General features: G+C 42.9%; 1 protein-coding gene across 1 annotated transcript in view; it reads left to right on the top strand.

The window, feature by feature from the left end:
- Minar1 (membrane integral NOTCH2 associated receptor 1) overlaps positions 1-17170 on the top strand; it is a 36731-nt gene extending 19561 nt beyond the window's left edge. The window contains exons 2-4 of the mRNA XM_057766291.1: positions 1001-3349; positions 8143-8397; positions 13075-17170. Coding sequence (XP_057622274.1) covers positions 1049-3349; positions 8143-8397; positions 13075-13272 — 2754 coding nt within the window. The 5' untranslated portion in view covers positions 1001-1048 and the 3' untranslated portion in view covers positions 13273-17170. The remainder of the gene's footprint in view (positions 1-1000; positions 3350-8142; positions 8398-13074) is intronic.
- The last annotated feature ends 240 nt before the right edge of the window (positions 17171-17410 follow it).

Below are 17410 nucleotides of genomic sequence, written 5' to 3'. Positions count from 1 at the left end.
AGTGTATAAAAAAATCAGGTGGCTTGATTATGGATAGATATGCTATCAACCAAATATAGTAAACCATTAATGGTAAGATCCAGATGGTAGATACATGAGTGTTTGTGATGATATTCCTTCAACTTTGCTGTAGCTCTGAAAATTTGCGTGATAAGATATGGAGCTAAAGAGAGTACTGTTTCAGAGAGCAATCCATATTTAAAGCTCAAACTTAACTACTATTTACATTTGAGTACACATCATCTTCTTTCATTTTGGTTTCTAGGAATACATGATTGCACATCATGAAGGTCTTACTTTATGCAGATTTCATTTCATTTTTTTTACTCAGTAGTGTATCTTACTATTATCATAAAAGTTTTGGATAATTTTTAAGTTAAAGCATCCTTTATATGCAGTAAAATTCACTTTCAAGTGTATAACTTCATGCACTTGATGGATGTATTTTGCAAACACAACTACCAAGATATAGACTATTGATCTAGATTATTTCTCCATGCTCCCCACTACTGATCTATATTTCAGAGTGGAAATAAAATAGAATCACATAGTACAATGTGTAGTCTTTTGACTCTGGCTTCTTTTTCTCATTGCATATCCTAGTATTTTGTTCTTTTCCTAAACTAATAAAGTTGCATTATAGGAATGTACGTTTATGAAATTTTATGTTCAGGAAAGCTCGTTGTGCATTATAACTTGTTTTATTTATGTATTTCTTATTACTTTGATATAGACAATATTTTTTGCTATTATGAATATCTTGCAGTGAAGATCGTTGTGTCTAATTTTCATTGGTTCTTTGAGGTAGATTCCTAGGAAAGGAATTGCTACATCAAATGTAAGATTTTAAAGCCCTGAGACATTTTTAGTCATTAAAATGTTTTTCTTATTTTTTTGCTTTTTTTTTTTTTTTGAAATGGCGCAGAAAAGTCTGGACTCAGAACTCTCCCACTGTTTCTAACTGTCTTTCCTCCTTTCTCTTCTGCTGTCATTACTATAGAACTGACTGATATTCCAGTGTAGTCATTGAGCTTGCAAATTCTAAATCATGGAGACCAATCAGGAAGTTTCTCTTTTTTTGGTGAAGATCTTAGAAGAACTGGACAGTAAGCAAAATACTGTTTCCTATCAAGACCTGTGCAAGTCGCTATGTGCTCAGTTTGATCTGTCGCAGCTTGCCAAACTGAGAAGCGTGCTTTTCTACACAGCGTGTCTCGACCCCAACTTTCCAGCCACCTTATTCAAAGACAAGATGAAATGCTCTGTAAATAATCAGCAGTCAAAGAAGATCATGGTGGCAGCAGATATTGTGACAATCTTCAACCTGATCCAAATGAATGGTGGCACTGCCAAGGAGAAGCTACCCACAAGTTGCCCCAAGGTACGCAAGAAGGAGGCATCCTTTGAATCTTGCAGGTCGGACACCGAGGTGTGCAATCCGACAGTCTGTGAGCCTATGAACTGTGAGCTAGGTGAGAGGCCCTTCAGCCGAGGCTACCCCACCAGGCAATCGTCCAAATGCCGGAAGAGGGACTGTAAGGAATGTCCACAGTTTGTCCCTGCCTCTGAGCCCAACTTCCTCTTGGGTGTGAGCAAAGAGGTGAAAAACCGGGCAGCATCTCTGGACAGGCTACAAGCCCTGTCCCCATATTCTGTGGCCAGCCCCCAACCCTGTGAGATGCAGAGGACCTATTTCCCCATGAATATTGAGAATGAGTCCATTTCAGATCAGGACTCACTATCCATCAGCCAAGGTATCAAGGAGACCTTCATCTCCAGCGAGGAACCATTTGTGGTTCAGTCCTGTGTTCAGAAAAGGAACATCTTCAAAGAAGAGTTCCACAATCTCATGACTGTATCCCCCAGTTTTGTTGGTCCCACTAACAAAGCTGAGGGGGATCGTGGGGAGACCCAGAGTCAGAAGGAGCTCCACAAGCCACCCTTCTTTAACCACAGCTTTGAGATGCCTTACCACAATCAGTACCTGAATCCAGTGTACTCCCCGATTCCTGACAAAAGGCGGGCAAAGCACGAAAGCTTAGATGACCTTCAAGCCTCTACCTATTTTGGACCCACCCCAGTAATGGGAACACAAGATGCTAGACGCTGTCCAGGAAGGTCCAGTAAACAGACTCCATGGCCCGCCAAAAGCTGGAGCCTAAACACAGAGGAAGTGCCTGACTTTGAACGGTCCTTTTTCAATAGAAATCCCTCTGAGGAGAAGCTACGCTATCCAAATTCTGGCAGCCAGACCCCCAACTTCTCAGGCCCAGATAGGCATCCAACTTACCTGGTGCCAAAGGATCAACAGAAAGTTCTCCCTGCTGGCTATGCAGTGAAACCGAATGGACTCAAATCTAAAGAGATCTCATCCCCTGTTGACCTGGAGAAGCACGAAGCAGCCAAAAAGTTTAAAGAGAAAAGTATCAGCTGCACCAGTGGGCAGCACAGCTCAGACACCAGCAGTGTGGGTACCCAGACAGAGCAGCATGTGCTGGAGGCCCCAAAATGTAAGGACTTGTGTACTCTGGGCCAGGCCAAATACAGTGACAGACATGCCATGAAGCACTCGGATGACGACTCAGAAATTGTCAGCGATGACATCAGTGACATTTTCCGGTTTCTTGATGACATGAGCATCAATGGCTCCACAGGGGTGATACAGTCATCCTGCTACAATAGCACTGGCTCCTTGTCTCAGCTTCATAAGTCAGACTGTGACAGTTCCCCAGAGCATAACCTCGCCAAAACCACCAATGGAGCCTCCAGCAGCAAGGGAGACAAGTGTAACCGACCGGAAAATGTCCACCATTCTGAAGAAGAGTTGAAGACCAGCGTGTGCAAACTGGTTCTCAGGATTGGTGAGATCGAGCGGAAGCTGGAATCGCTGTCAGGGGTCCGTGAGGAAATCTCCCAGGTCCTTGGAAAGCTCAATAAACTGGATCAGAAAATACAGCAGCCGGAGAAAGTGAACGTGCAGATTGACTTGAATTCCTTGACCAGCGAGGCACCTTCTGATGACAGTGCCTCTCCGAGGGTCTTCCGTGCACACAGTGGCTCCCACGGGCCCAAACTGGAGAACAGCCCCGACTGGTGCTGCTCCGATGCCAGCGGAAGCAACAGTGAAAGCCTGCGTGTCAAGGCCTTAAAGAAAAGCCTCTTTACCAGGCCATCTTCCAGGTCCCTGACTGAAGAGAACAGTGCCACAGAGTCCAAAATTGCCAGCATCTCCAACTCTCCCAGAGACTGGCGAACCATCACTTATACCAACCGCATGAGCCTCAATGAAGAGGAGATCAAAGATGCGGGCCCGAGCGATAACAAAGACTGGCATCGGAAATCTAAGGAGGTAATGGAAATTTAAGTTCTCGTGATTGGTCTCAGCATTGCCACAGCCTCAGACATTCCATGCTGGTAGCTGTGCATTGCTGGTTCCCCTTCCAGAATTGGCAGGCTCTGCGCATTAGAACAGAGAGGGCAACATAGGCAGGCTGTTTGTTCTGCCAAGGTGCCAGTCAGTTGGGTGGAGCTCACGCTGTGCTCCTGCCGACAGTAAGCAGGGCAGTTGGGATCTTGGACAGGTGGTGTGAGAAGGATTTCACGAAAGAGGGGAGTGCATCAAGGCCGGCAAGCCTCACCAAGGTTATCTTCCCGTCCTTGCTGAAGTAGTGGGATCTGCACCAGGCAAGCAAGGGAAAGGGCTTGCCAGTGCCCTCGTTGCTGGGTCTCTTGTATAGATTTGGTTGCATGCATGATGCTACTTTTGAAAACATGAGTCTTTTCACTGTAAGATAAATAGTTGGCTACCAAGAATAAGGAAACAACATCATTGTTCCACCATGGAAAAATAGCCAATCAGAACCAGTCTTTTTCTCCTCTTTAGTTGTCTCTTCTTCGTATGTAATAGGTGTTCCACACTTCTCATGTGAGTGTTATTTTTGACCATTTGTCACAGTCCTCCCTCCACCAGCACTGGAATCCATGTAGGCATGTGTCCAAATGCTTCCCTTTTCTCTATTGCAGTGAAGGGACCTGTTCCAGGAGGCGTGCATTTGATCCCTCACTCTAGATGGGTTTCAGTGTCTATGCCAGACTGATGCACTCTGTCTGCAGCTTGTCTTCATGACATTCTCTGCTTCTATGAGGCCATGACCTTCCCGCCTGGGGACTCTGAGGACTGGACTGTCAGGGGAGGGAGTAGTAGGAAGGGCTTCAAGGGTGCTGAGCCAAAGAACAGGTGAGGTATGGTTTTCCCAAGTGATGTCAAGAAGGACAAATTTGCAAAAAATGCCTTTGAAGTCAAGATCCAGAACGAGGGGAAAGAAAATTGAAGGGACATTTTTTTTTAATCCCCAAAGAGCCCCTTGTGTCCCATGGTGCTCTTTTCCTTAAACTGCTTGCTATGGACACAAGGTTAAGGCTAGATTTCTGGAGCTAAGGGTCCTATATAACACTAAAAAAATGATGACCGTTAGAGGACTTACATGGTTAGGTCCTTTGTAGTATTACCAAACAAAGTGAACCAGCCTGACTTCCAATCTGTGAAATGCCAATACTTTACCAAACCACCAGGACTAGTTGCAACCTTAGATACAATCTACTTGGAAAGCCCCACATTAAACTGCTACTGTTTGAAGTAAGCCCTCTGAACTGTGTGGCTATTTTCATTGTGACTTTTCTTCTTGGCATTTGTCACTTCTTGCTAATGATCCTTGTTGGGCTAACCAGCTTTGGTCATTGCTTCAGCTTTGGTCCAGTGTCAGAAATTGCTGAAAGCCAGATCCTCCAAATGTCTTGTCACCATGCCTAGGTCAAAATCCTCTTGTCTCAGATTAGATGTTCTATTCTTTTGTAGCTAGTGTTTCTTCTTTGTTACTGCTGTGGGGAATGGCCACCACCCCAGCAGTTTTCCCAGCTGATGAGCTCCCCAGGAGCTATGGCTCACACATGTCCAGTTTAGCTTCAGCTTCCACATATTTACTTTTTGTGATGTCTCTTTCATCTTTGCCTTGTTTGCCCTTTGATATACTCTATTCCAGCTTTCACACCCTACCTGGGGCCTGGGGACCCACCCCTCCACTTCCTACCTTATCTCATGGGCTACTTCTGTGTTTGTTGCCCTAAAATTGCCATCTACAGGTGTGCAGTGTCTCTTGTTTCAAAATCCCCTGCAGATCTTCTTCGCTTCTGCAAAAAGTCTCCAAGTTCTTACTCAGGCTTTTGTATTTTTTGCTTAGGTGTGTGTGTATGTGTGTGTGTGTGTGTGTGTGTGTGTGTTCATGCACATGTAGAGATCAGAGCACAACATGTAAGAATTGATTCTTTTTGTCTACCATGTTAGGTCCTAGGGATCGAACTTCAGACACCAGGCTTGGTTGGCAAATGCCTTTACCCACTGAGCCTGAATTTCACATACTTCTTTCTAATCAAACTGCTGTATTTTATCCCAAAGCCTGTTCTGCCTTGATGAGTACACTTGTATTTCCTCAAGAATGCTATGGTTATCCACTCAGTCACCTAATTAGCAAATATTTTAGTAATTCTTTCTTTCTTGCTTGCTTACTTGCTTGCTTTCTTGCTTGCTTTTTGATTTTTATTGAGCTCTACTACCATTTTATTGTTTTCTCTGCTATCTTCCCTGCTTCTCGCCTTCACTTCAACCCTTCCCCAAGGTCTCCATGCTCCCATGATCAGGAGATCTTGTCTTTTTCTACTTCCCATGTAGATTAGATCTATGCCAGACCTTCTTATATGATCAAACATAATTCATATATCAAGATTGTCCGATGTGCTTTCTCTGTGCTTAGGATAAGGTGAGAATGACTGGTGCTGATCTGTGCATCCTCAGGCCTCTGGGTTCTGTGCACCCCTCAAGGCCTCCTCGTTCACACCTCTCTTGACATGTCTACAGTGATTGTTGCCCGTTTCTTACCTCTAGCTTTCAGTTCTTTTTGTTCAGATGTACTGGGCAAAAACATTTACTGAAACATAGATTATGAATATACATACTGACTACTGTTGTCAGGGTTTCTCTCCTACCCCATTCTCACAATCATTAAGTCCCAAAGAAATCACCCAGAGGTATATATTAGTTATAAACTGATTGGTCCACTAGCTCAGGCTTCTTATTAACTCTTACAATTTATATTAGCCCATCATTCTTGTCTGTGTTAGCCACGTGGCTCGATACCTTATCTGGCAGGGCAGTCACATCTTGCTTCTTCTGTGGATGGGTCACAACGACTGCGGACCAAGCTCTCTTCTCCCCAAAATTCTCTGTTCTCATTGGTCTGCCTCTACTTCCTGTCTGCTTGTCCTGCCTATACTTCCTAACTGGCTACTGGCCAATCAGCATTTATTTAAAATATAATTGACAGAATATAGATCATTGTCCCACACCAGACTACCATCTTAGAGTATAAACTCATCTGTAGTAAGAACAAGCCTGGGCCTCAATGAGATGTTCTTAGAAGTGTAAATTGGTTCAAACCCTGGGTCTGTGCAGCATAGAGTCTCCCTCTTAGCCTCCCTCACCTGATCTTGCACATCCACAGTGGGGAGAATTTCAGTTGTGATGCTGAAATGTTAATGAGAAGATGCTATGAAGTGCTGCAGCCTAGCACCAGGCAGAGAGGTAGATAGCCAGCCAGCCCAATGGCTACCACAAGGTTATCGTTATGGGTTTTTTTTTTTTTTTTTTTTTTGCCATCCCCAGCTTTGTGCAAGATCTGCTTACATTAGGACTGGGGAATGAGACATGAGCAGAATAAATAAAGCCAATGGAGCCTCTTAGAATATCTGTGCCTTTGAAGAGTTAGAAAATAAGAAGGAAGCCCATGTTGCTTGATTTACTGTTCCATGTCAGTAGCCTCCATGGTTTTGAATATCTGAGTTGCATCACTTCTGGACATGCACGAGTGGATCAGGTGTGCTGGTATGTGCTTTTAGCCCACGCTCAGGTGTATGATACGCACACTCACAACCACGCACATGTGCTCATCATGTGTTCACTTGTCACATGACCTCCCCTCACGCTCTTCTTTTCCTTTTTCCATTATTTCATATTGAATGCTTTGCTTTCTTTCTCATACCTTATGGCCGTATCATTGGTTTCTATCCTTTGGACAAATCCTGATGGAGTGTCCTATTTATTAGTACCATTTTTTGCTGGGGCTACGATTAAAAGACAAACAAGCTATTCCTCTGCCTTGGAGAAACTCAGTTCAGTGGAGAAGGCAGGCTGGTAGATAAGCAGTTACAATTTAGTGTGGCGAGCTCTAGCCGAAGGGTCTGTACGCAACCCTCCAAGATCACAGAGATCCACCCCATCCCATCTGTGAGAGAGTACTAGCTGGAGAGTCATCTGTATGAAAAACCGGTGGCTTCCAGGTGGCTGTTAAAAAGATCACAGGCCCTGCTCTTACAGGCTCACTGGGAATAGAATAGCCTGTGATGTGTCTCAAGGCCTGTGGACATAATTGACATCAGGCCCTTTCAGACACTCCCATCTCCACGCTGCTGCCCAAGCTGCTCCTTTATCTTTAGTGCTGTACAGATTCCTTTGAAAGGGCCGCGTGCCACCACGGACAGTCACTAGAGACTATTCATGTGGGATTTCCAGCTTGGCTTCTGTCTACCAAGGCAGGCTCTCAGCAGAACTTTCAAGCAATTCTCTGCAGAATGGCCTGTGTCTTTCACTCACTGAGTCTCAGTATGAAGAGGGACAGAAAAGAAGGGTCAGTAATATACAAGAGTCAGTCAAAGACTCGAAAACTAGTTGATTAGGTTTAAAACCATGCTTTGCTGTGTGTTCTCATACAAATAATTGAGTCTTTCTGAGCTCCATTATCTGACTGTACAAGAGGAGTCAACTGTGGTGAGGATGGTGTAAGGATCAGGTCATAGGAACTTCTCTAGATGTGGGAACATCTGCTCTTCCTAGTACTGTCAGGATCAGAAGCTCTCTTTAGAGAATCTCTCCCCAAACAGGCAGACTTTGTGTGGGTTCACAGGTAAACTCATGCTGATGCCTGGGTGCCTACTAGGATCTCATTGATAAAAAGTTGACTGGCTGCTCAAAGGTACTGCGAGACCTGACAGCATCTCTGTGGCTTTTCTGGATGTTTCTGTGCTTCCCTACAGGCAGACCGGCAGTATGACATTCCCCCACAGCACCGACTGCCCAAGCAGCCCAAAGATGGCTTCCTGGTAGAGCAAGTATTCAGTCCACATCCTTATCCCACCTCCCTCAAGGCCCACATGAAGAGCAACCCCCTGTATACAGACATGCGGCTGACTGAGCTGGCTGAAGTTAAGCGGGGCCAGCCTTCTTGGACCATAGAGGAGTATGCTCGGAACTCTGGTGACAAGGGCAAGTTGACAGCCCTGGACCTGCAGGTGAGACTCATTGTTTCTGGGTGGGAGGAGCCCTGTCATGGGCTGCGTGGATGACTTAAATCTGGCCTCTCCCTCAACCTTCAAACTCCCTGGGTCCTTGCCGTAGCATTCTGAAAGTTAATAAACCAGAGAGGAGAGTGGTCTTTTTTATTGTTGTTTTAAACAAGGGGATTTACACCTTGTGGATTTGTTTCTAAGTATTTAACGATGAGGGTACTTGCTTTATAGATATGTTGGCCATCTGATTTGCTAATGATGCATTTAAAATCAAGTTCAAATTCTAATCTTTGCTCACAAGACCTGAGCCAAACTGTTTAATGAAACACAAGCTGATTTCTCCTTCCATATGTAGCACGTGGGATAAGCATGTTTGTGGGAGCCAAGCTATGGATTATGTTTCCATATGGAGCCGCCCCAGGTAAGAGCCATTCCTGGAAGGTCTATGAATGCCATTATGGCTAGAGGGCATGCTTTTTTGTTCAGCCACCACAGGGCTGGGTTTTGTTTGCACTTTTATTTTGGTGGGCAGCTCAATTCCATTCACAGCACGTCTGTCTATGTTTCCACACCCTTGCAAAGGAATCCTTGTGGCCACCCGTGGGCTAAGCTGTGTGGAGAGAGAGGCCATAGCACCAAAGGAATGCGCTGTCTCCAGACAGCCTGTGCACTTGAAGCATGGATGGTGAGAGCTGTCTGGAGGCCCACGATGGCAAAGCTCTTATACCATGGCCTTTCTCTAAACAAGGGTGGTATGGGAGGTACAGCATGTGGCAGAGAAAAGGCAACGGGTTTCAACAGCACCAGGACTTAATCCAAAGCTTCTTAACAACACGTTGTGACGTGGAGCACTTACTTCACCTGCTTTAGCTGCGATCCTCTCACCTGTGAAAAGGGAATAAAAATATCCACCTTAATATGGCATTGTTGTGAGAACTGAAAATAATATACATAAAGAACCTGGCACTGATTGGCATTGAGAGGGTGGCACTCAGGAGCTGGTTGAGGATGCTGCAGTCAGGCAGTGTACATGGTACTTTTCGCATCCATCTCTTAGTTCCAGGCACAGTTGCCTGTGAGACAGGCATTGCTCTGACCATCTCCAGTTTATAAACCAGGAAACAATGGAAGCAAGAAGCCCAGTGAGTTGGCCCAGGTCACACAGGTCTGGATCTATACTGGACCATTGGATAATAAGTCTCCTCCTGTTCTTCCTCTTCCCTTTCTTATGTAGCATTTCCCTTTGCTATTGCTGGGAGTTTAACAGAACTTAATCTCAGACAAAAGGATTATAATCACACTTGTATATCTGGGAACTTAAATGGTAGCAATTCAAGCAAGTTCAGGAACACTCTAAACTCTCCCCAGCCCCTCCTACACTTGTAATAATATCCCCATGCATACCACTTTGGGTTGCTCTCTTCCCTGTCATCTTCCTGATGATAAGTAGGCTAGATCATGACTCGAGTCTCCCACAAGCAGATCTCTGTGCAATTTTGCTATACGTGGCCCCCCTTGATCAGTGTGCCTAGGTTATCATAACCTACCAGCCAGAAAACGCTAAGAATTAGAAACAGCTCAATAGGTTATAATAACCAATATTTCATCATGCTTTGGAAGCGACCTTGAAAACAGATTTTGCAAGTTTACGGGAGAGAGAGCATGCAGTTTGAATGTGCCAGTGTTTTAAAGAATAAACCTAAGATTAGCATAAAATAGCAACAGACATTTGGGTTACAGAGCTTTGGGTAACTCTGCTTAACAACAGAAGGTCAGAGTATCCAACAGCACATACTGAAGGGATAGAGCTCACTGCCCGCTGATGCGTTGGCAGAAAAGCAGGGCAGACACCAGGGCAGGTGGAGCAGAGTCACCAGCTTATCTGTTTGCATTGCTTTGCAGAGATTGGCGTGCTGTTCCAGGTTAGCTTTGGAACAGGTTTCTTGGGGCCCGTTTTTGTTCATATATAAATGCATTAATGATATCCACCAAGGGGGTAGGCACTGGTGTAGGCCTGGCTTTATTTTCATCATTTGGCAGGCCTAATTACAAGTGAGTATGTGTACGGTGTCCCTGGGAATCTGGGTATTACCTCTTTGTGCTGTGGTGCCATTACAGCTTGACGTTATTGAAAACAAAACTAATTAAAATAGTTTATTTCAGAGGCAGACTCTTAGCCCATAACAAAGTGCAGATAGCTAGGAGAGGAGGCTGATTGCCTTGTTCTGAGATGGAGGGACCAAAGCCCCAAATCTCTGCTCCCTGTGTGTGTTGCTTCTCTCCTGGGCCAGCCTTGGGAAGTTGGGGGAAAGAGCAGCTTATCCTGGACATAATGACCAGAGTTTGTCTTCAAGGCTATAGGGCATGGAAGGCTGTTAGTTTAGCCTTCCACCCAAACCTAATCTTCGTGGGCACATCATTCACGTGACAGGTCAGTATTCCAGCGAAACAGGCCCATCTTTGGATCCCTCTCTTCCTTATTGAATGCGCATTCATCTGCAGATGGATTTTCATGTCAGGGAGAGCAAGTGGGGCCCAACTGTGTCTATGGAGAGCAGAGCTCTGTGTGTGTGTGTGTGTGTGTGTGTGTGTGTGTGTGTGTGCATGAGAGTCTGTGAGTGCGTCCATATGTGGTGGTATATATACACATGCATATGAATTGTGTGTGCATGTTGCACATATGCATGAACATCTGAAAGCCTGTGTTTGCACACGTGTGTATTTGCGTGCATGTGTATGGGGGCACTATAGTTCTAAGTAGTGGTGTTTAGTCATTGCAGAGCTGTTTAGATCAGTTCCAGGGAGAGGCTGCTTGACTCCAGCAGTGGACACTAGGTCCTAGGGGTTTCTTACAAGGATATTTACAGGCTTTCCCCCACATCAAAACATAAACATCTGGTTTATATTAGGGGTATCATGGGTGACCAGCACTGCCTTCTGCCCTTCTATACAGCTTGCAAAATATATAAGCTGTGTTGAAGCCAGGCATGCTAAGTTCTTTTCTCCCGCCACTGTTCACTGTTGTCCATCCTGCCCCCCCCCCCCCACTGCAGCACCAGATGATTTGTGAATGATTCTGATAATCTTACTTTGGGCCATCAAAGTTAGCATTTCACACAGTCTTTACATGCCATCAAATATTATCTTCATTTGATTTACTTAAATTATTTCAAGATAGGAAAATAATTTAGAGTTGGAGGACTGTACAGATCCTGAAGGCCAGCTGGAACTGGCCTGCAGGCCACAGTCTGTCAACCCCTCCCTCAAATATATGGTAGTTATCAACAGGAGGGATGAAATCTTGCTATTGAACGGCAGTGAGTTGTCAGCACTCTGCAGGAAGCAGATGGCACGCCCAAAGGGATGATGGGAAGAGCTGCTGGGAAAGAGGAGTGTTTACTGTGGTATGAGCAGGTTAAGGGCCAGCAATGGTCAGTGAAACACCCGAGAGAGCAGACTCAAGGGAGAAAGGAGCTGTTGCCTTTCTTGGGACTGAAGGTCCAAGGGCAGAAAGCTGTGCAAGTTAGAGTCTGGTGGGCGCCTAGCTGTTGGCAGGCTAGAACCTGCAGGAAGAAGCCTGGGAGAAACATCGCTCTACCATTTCTCCTCTTGTTTTTTTTGACTGATCACACACTGTAGTGCAGAGCAAGGGGCAGAAGGAACTATCTCTAGATAGGGTGGGTGGGAAACACTGAGCATGTTTTAGAGGCATGGCTACACCAGCAACAGTGTGCCACAGTTGAGGTTTCTCAGTCCTGGAGGCCCGGGATTTGCTTTTGTTTTTAATCCTGTGTGTGTAAATTTAATGTGCTCGCATGTATAAAACATAAACAATCTAAGAACCCTTCTCACAATAGGTGTTGGGTTGTGATTTAGAGATTTAGGTGGCCTCGCTTGGGACTATAATGTGTTGTTGCTTTTTTGATGTCACATCATTAAATGCTTATCATAAAACAAGACCATAGCTCTTCTTCATGGAAATAGATTTTAGCCATCAACGTGCAATGGAGTCCATGGGACATGTAGGTTAAATATGATACTTCCTCTGCAGACAATGCATTAATCTTCGGTAGGCATTTGTTGTAGGAGCTGACTTTGGGGGAAAGTGTCACTTAGTCTAGAATTATCAGCAACACAGGCCCACGGTGGGGACAGTCGGCCATGGCTCTGCAGTTCTTTACTTTGAACAGTGTTCTAACCTGCTCATGCATATGCTTGCAATGGAAATATTTTATATTTTGATTGAGCTAGGTGTGCCTTTGAGTTTTAGTAGAAGCTCTGAGAAATGAGCTGACTAGAAATGATAAGACAATCTTCTTACAGAAGATTCTGGTAGAGATTATTTTTCAATGACTTTTCTTGCTTCCCTTACAGTGGAGCTAACCTACTCTTGGTCACATGCCCTTAAAGTTGAGTCTTGTCTCAGCCACTTTGCTGATTTATACAGAGATAACCTATAAGTTTTGTGCCAGTTTTAGTGAGGAAGGAGCCAGTGCAGTCCATGATGTATGGATGGGTCCCTAGAAGTCATTCTCTGGCATAGGCCTGGTGGGAAAGCATCTTATGATGCTAGCTACCAACTGCAGATAACTTTTAAATGTTCCAGGAGTGGAAATCGTCAGGATGTCTTGGACCTGGTCTCAAGTAGTAACTGTATTTGTAACATCTCTTTACTTTTAGACTCAAGAATCTTTAAACCCAAACAACTTAGAATACTGGATGGAAGATATTTATACTCCAGGCTATGATTCATTGCTAAAACGAAAAGAAGCTGAATTCCGACGAGCCAAGGTCTGCAAGATTGCTGCTCTCATCACTGCGGCTGCATGCACGGTCATTCTTGTCATTGTTGTGCCCATCTGCACGATGAAGTCCTGAACCCGTGGACCCAACATTACACGCAGCTCACAGCTCCCACTGTTTTCTTCCAGATTTCTAAAGCTCACCCCAGTGTGGCTACTTGTTGAAATAGAGAAAAAAAAAATCTCAGATGCTTTTCTACAGGGCTGAAGGTTTTCTTCAGAGAGTATATCCTCTAGAAAGAAGTCTACCTAGCTGTTAAGCTTAGCTGTATTTAGACTCTGATATATTTTCAAAAGTACAATACCTTTTTCCACATAATGAAGGCCATGAATTATCCGTAAATAAAAATCGAATATTCCAAGCAAAGGAAAAAAAAGGAAGACTAATTAATTGTTTTCTTTCATTTTGATGATGATTCATAGTGGGCATTAAGTTATGCAGAACAGATCCAATACCTACTCTTTGGAGGAGCTGATGGTGTCACAAAGATGAAAAAGCAACTGGGGTGGGATCAGTTTCTTTAACAGTCTAAGACTGTTGCTGGTGAAATAACTGGATGTGTCCACCAAGAATGTGGCTTCTATTCAGTTATCAAGGGCTACTGACTTCCTCCTTGCCCTTCTGCCATTGCCAGTGTAGAACTTCTGAATTCCTGTACTTCTTTATAGTGATATTCTGAACCCTCTCCTTGGGCCCAGGTAGCAAGGAGTCGTACTTCCACACCGAGCATGATAAACAGTGTTCTTTTTTTGCAGAGTGTGCCAAGATACTCAGAGTAGGCCACATGTCTATTGTCCCCATCATGATGTGGGGAGGCTTTCCAGCTGGGGTATGTTCAACATCTGAAGGTCACTGACAGCCCAAAGGATGTCCTGTTCTTGCTCTGGCATGTGGCTCTGTTCCTTGATTTTCTAACTCTTGGTGGTACCCGATGCTCTACTTTGAAGAGATTGGAACTTGTCCTTGTGCCTTGAAGAGCAGAAACAATGGTGACACTTTGACATTCTAATGTTAAACCATGGTTTCCGTCCATCACTGGCACCAACCATTTTCAATGACTTTTAAACGAATGTTTATTTGATAATCTGATAAAGACACTAAGGTCTCCTCAACTACATCTGCTCCAGAGTTTTGAATATTTGTCAGCAGTGCAAAAAGTAGAATCTATTTAATCATCTATCTATCTATCTATCTATCTATCTATCTATCTATCTATCTATCTATCTATCTATCTACATGTCTAAGTATCTGATTTTTGTTTGTTGTCTTCTCTGCTAAGTAAATTGAGAGCAAGACTTTTCCAAGTGTACAAGAAGCTGTTGCAATTTTATTAGAATTTGATCTCTGTTTCCACCTGATTGGTGCTTTGACAATAATTGGTAGAAAGACTCCTTATCAACATCTATGTCTAATGTCTTACAACAAACTAAAGAAAAATGATTGACAGTCTAGAAACCTTAAATTGATTTGATAACAAACTGGCATACACACATTGTAGTGGTAAGTATAATCACTTTGGAAAGTATGTACACTTTCTGCAAGGGGAATCTGAGATGCCTTCTAATTTCTAAAGCAATAGGAGTCCAGCATCCATTCTAAATAATTCCAAAAGATGCTGAGCTTGCTGCACTGGATCCTGTTGTCACTAGTGAAGAGTAGACAATGCACTTTATGATGCTAACAGATGACAAATGGATTAGAGGTCTTCATGATATCTATTTCTATTGATATGCTATGTTTACTAGTGGATCTTCAATGAGGTGAATGAAACTTAAGCCTTAGAATGGAATAGGACTTGGCAATGAAAATGAATACATACACACACACACATACATACATATATGCATGCATAAATACATGTCTGTTGTCAGAATTTTAGTCTTTTGGTGCTCTGTTTTGGATTGGGCACTTCAAATAAGATTGTCTCTTTCACTCCAAAGAGGATACTAGATTACATCCTTTGGAGTCCCTTTTCCACCTCCTTCTTGTGAACAATGACTCGGTACCACATTCTGATGTCACCATTCTGCCCCACAACACAAATTAAACTGTCAGAGAGTCATAGATGGCAGCTTCAGCCTTCAACTTCTTGATCTGACTTTAGAACAGCAGGGATGTAATCTCCTAGATAATAAAAATCTTGTCAAACTTGGCATTAGCACACACCTTAATTCCCAACACTTGGGAGGCAAAGGTATGTGGGTTTCTGTGAGTTCAAGGCCAGCCTGGTCTACAGAGTGAGTTCTACAGTCTCCAAAGCTACACAGAGAAACCCTGCCTCATTTTTTTTTTATGTCAAATCCCAACCTAACTCCTCCATTTGACTGGTGGGATTATGGAGGCCAGATATCACCCCCTCTATAAAACCACTGATATAATGAAGCCAGTCACACTTCATCCACTGACAGTGCCCTAGGACAAATCTATTTCTAATGGGCCCTATGTGGATCATGTACCTAGCTACCTAGGGAGGGCATGACTATAAACATAATTCAAACATAGAGGTGAAAGAACTCTATAGAATTTTCTAATACCTTTTTCATTTCTGGGGAGGTAACCAAAGAAATCCAATCTTGTTCTAAGTCCAGTATAAGTCCAACTCAATGTTGTCACATAATGAAAGCATCTAGACCTGATAATAAACCAGGAGTCAGATTATGAAGGGGAAAGTAAGGAAGGAGGTTTTCTCTGGAAAGTGGCCATCCTCAAACAGATAGTACTGAGGCTACTGTTGAAGGACCACACCTTTGTCATATCTATGAGCTCATGAATGCCTGGAGTCTTAGAATTCATAAAAGATTATGTTTATAGTTATATCTCTTTCTCTTTGACCCCAAACTTGCTTTTCTTAGATCCCAGACTCACACTAGCTCCCCCAACCACTCAATTTTCATAATGAAGTAAGACAGATTACTTGACAGAAAAGTATGCATCCTTTTGTATAATATGCTCCTCTCCTCTCCTGATGCAATGCCCCCTCCCAAGGTGAAGGTGACTGATTGACCTTCTGTACAGAGTGTCATCTTCTTTCACTCTATAATTTTTTACAGAAAGTACATATTTTGTACCCAAAGCTTTCATGTTACAAATTCATTTCATTTTGTTGGTTTTTTCTATTTATAACATTAATCAGATGACTTTACCATTAAAGGGATTATTTTGCTATCAAATGTCTCTGTACAGTGATGGAATTTAGAATAATTTCATCCTTTTTACTAGTCTGAATTTGTTTTGAACACAGCCTTGCAGAAAAGCAATCACTAATCAAAAGAACTTTTCAACTCTCTGCTATCAGGCATTTTATTCTAGCATTTCCTTGTTTAAACTACTGATAAAACGAAGCCAATCACACATCATCTGCTGTCAGATAATCATAAATTACATGTTACTTTAGGGCATGCAGCCATGTGAATAATACATTGCAAGGCTAGCTTAATAGATATGATAAAAAACAATCAGTGTTCTGAATATCTGTACTATTGTTGCCATTGTCTTAATTCCTTGTGACACTTTATTTGTTGTTTATATTATTGCACAAAACCCCTCTGCTAATGGTTTAATGGTATGAGAATTTATAAATGTTGGAATTCAACATGCTTCCTATTATTAATATAGCCAACCTACAAGAATATTGTGATCAATTGTGTGAATACCAAATCATTATATACTGTATATTGTACTACAGAAATTTGTATTTTAAGGTAAAGATTTGAGTAACTGTTGGTATAACTGAAGAGTATGAGATATTTATTAAGTAATAGTGAGAAATGCAACAACCTTCCTTATTTATGCCTTATGAACAACAGAGTGTGGAATGTAAGGCACAGTTTTATGTGAAGCCCCTAAAGAGATGGGTTTCCTTGAAGGCAGGGATGGTGTCTTTCTATGTTTGTTCTGTACAGCTCTCAGCACACTCTTGGTGCTTGATAAATGTTATATAATACCAATAACTAAGCACATTTTTAGATCTTTTTTTAAATGGCTCGTGTAAAATTTGGTTAATGTTGGTTTGAAGCTATCATGTAAAATCTGCCTCTCCAAATATAATCCAAATAAATGGAAAATATACAGTAACTTGTAATGAGATTTTATTTTATCCATAAATTATAGGGTTCAGGTTTATGAACATGTTACAAACTGTCCATCTTAATTCTTTTTCCCAAATTGAATGATTCCAAAGTAAAAAATATGTGAGCAAACTAGTCCTCCTCCT

Source organism: Chionomys nivalis, chromosome 4, assembly GCF_950005125.1.
Source record: "Chionomys nivalis chromosome 4, mChiNiv1.1, whole genome shotgun sequence".
In the NCBI taxonomy this organism is placed as follows: Eukaryota; Metazoa; Chordata; class Mammalia; order Rodentia; family Cricetidae; genus Chionomys; species Chionomys nivalis.
The sequence above is the reverse complement of the archived record's forward strand: the minus strand, read 5'-3'. Positions and strand labels throughout refer to the sequence as shown.